General features: G+C 40.2%; 1 protein-coding gene across 1 annotated transcript in view; it reads left to right on the forward strand.

The window, feature by feature from the left end:
• Nucleotides 1–622, forward strand: part of LOC119591184 (derlin-1-like) — a 15,673-nt gene that overhangs the window by 4,045 nt on the left and 11,006 nt on the right. Inside the window, exon 2 of the mRNA XM_037939895.1 lies at nt 106–285. Coding sequence (XP_037795823.1) covers nt 133–285 — 153 coding nt within the window. The 5' untranslated portion in view covers nt 106–132. The remainder of the gene's footprint in view (nt 1–105; nt 286–622) is intronic.

A 622-nucleotide genomic window follows, 5' to 3' on the forward strand; every position in this document is an offset into this window, starting at 1 on the left:
CTACAAATATTGCAGGTATTGTAACAGGCACAAATACCATTGTATTGTTGTTGTTTTTTTCATTCATTTTCTTTCTTTTTAATTTTTAAATTTCTCATCTCTCAGTTGTAGACTAGAGGCCCAGGCAACACAATGGGTGACATTCAGCAGTGGTTCAGCAGCCTCCCCCCCATGACCAGGACTTGGTTTGGGGGGACGATAGCTTTATCGTTATTAGGGCGATTTAACATGCCAAGTCCCTACTGGCTTGTCCTGGATTACAGTGCTGTGGTGCATGGCTTCCAGGTAAGAATTCCCATGGGTGGTATCTTTTGGCATGCGTTATAACATTAGTTTAGGTGTAGGGTTCTTGGCCTTCCTATTCCTCCTCGTAATTCAAATCCTAACACTGATATGGTCTTTATCCTTTGTTTGCTTTCCCATCCTCTTTTTCTCCATTGTCTGCTCTTTCCTCACCACTTCCTCCGTCTCCATTTCCTCTTTCATCTCCCTTCTTTTCTCCCTCTTACACATTTCTTTCTTCTCCTGTTTGTGTGTGTGGTGTTACACAATAGCACTTACATAGATAATGAAACATTGTCACCTTTCATTATTTTTGTACTATTGATATATTAAAATTCTT

This window comes from Penaeus monodon, chromosome 28 (genome assembly GCF_015228065.2).
Source record: "Penaeus monodon isolate SGIC_2016 chromosome 28, NSTDA_Pmon_1, whole genome shotgun sequence".
Lineage (NCBI taxonomy): Eukaryota > Metazoa > Arthropoda > Malacostraca > Decapoda > Penaeidae > Penaeus > Penaeus monodon.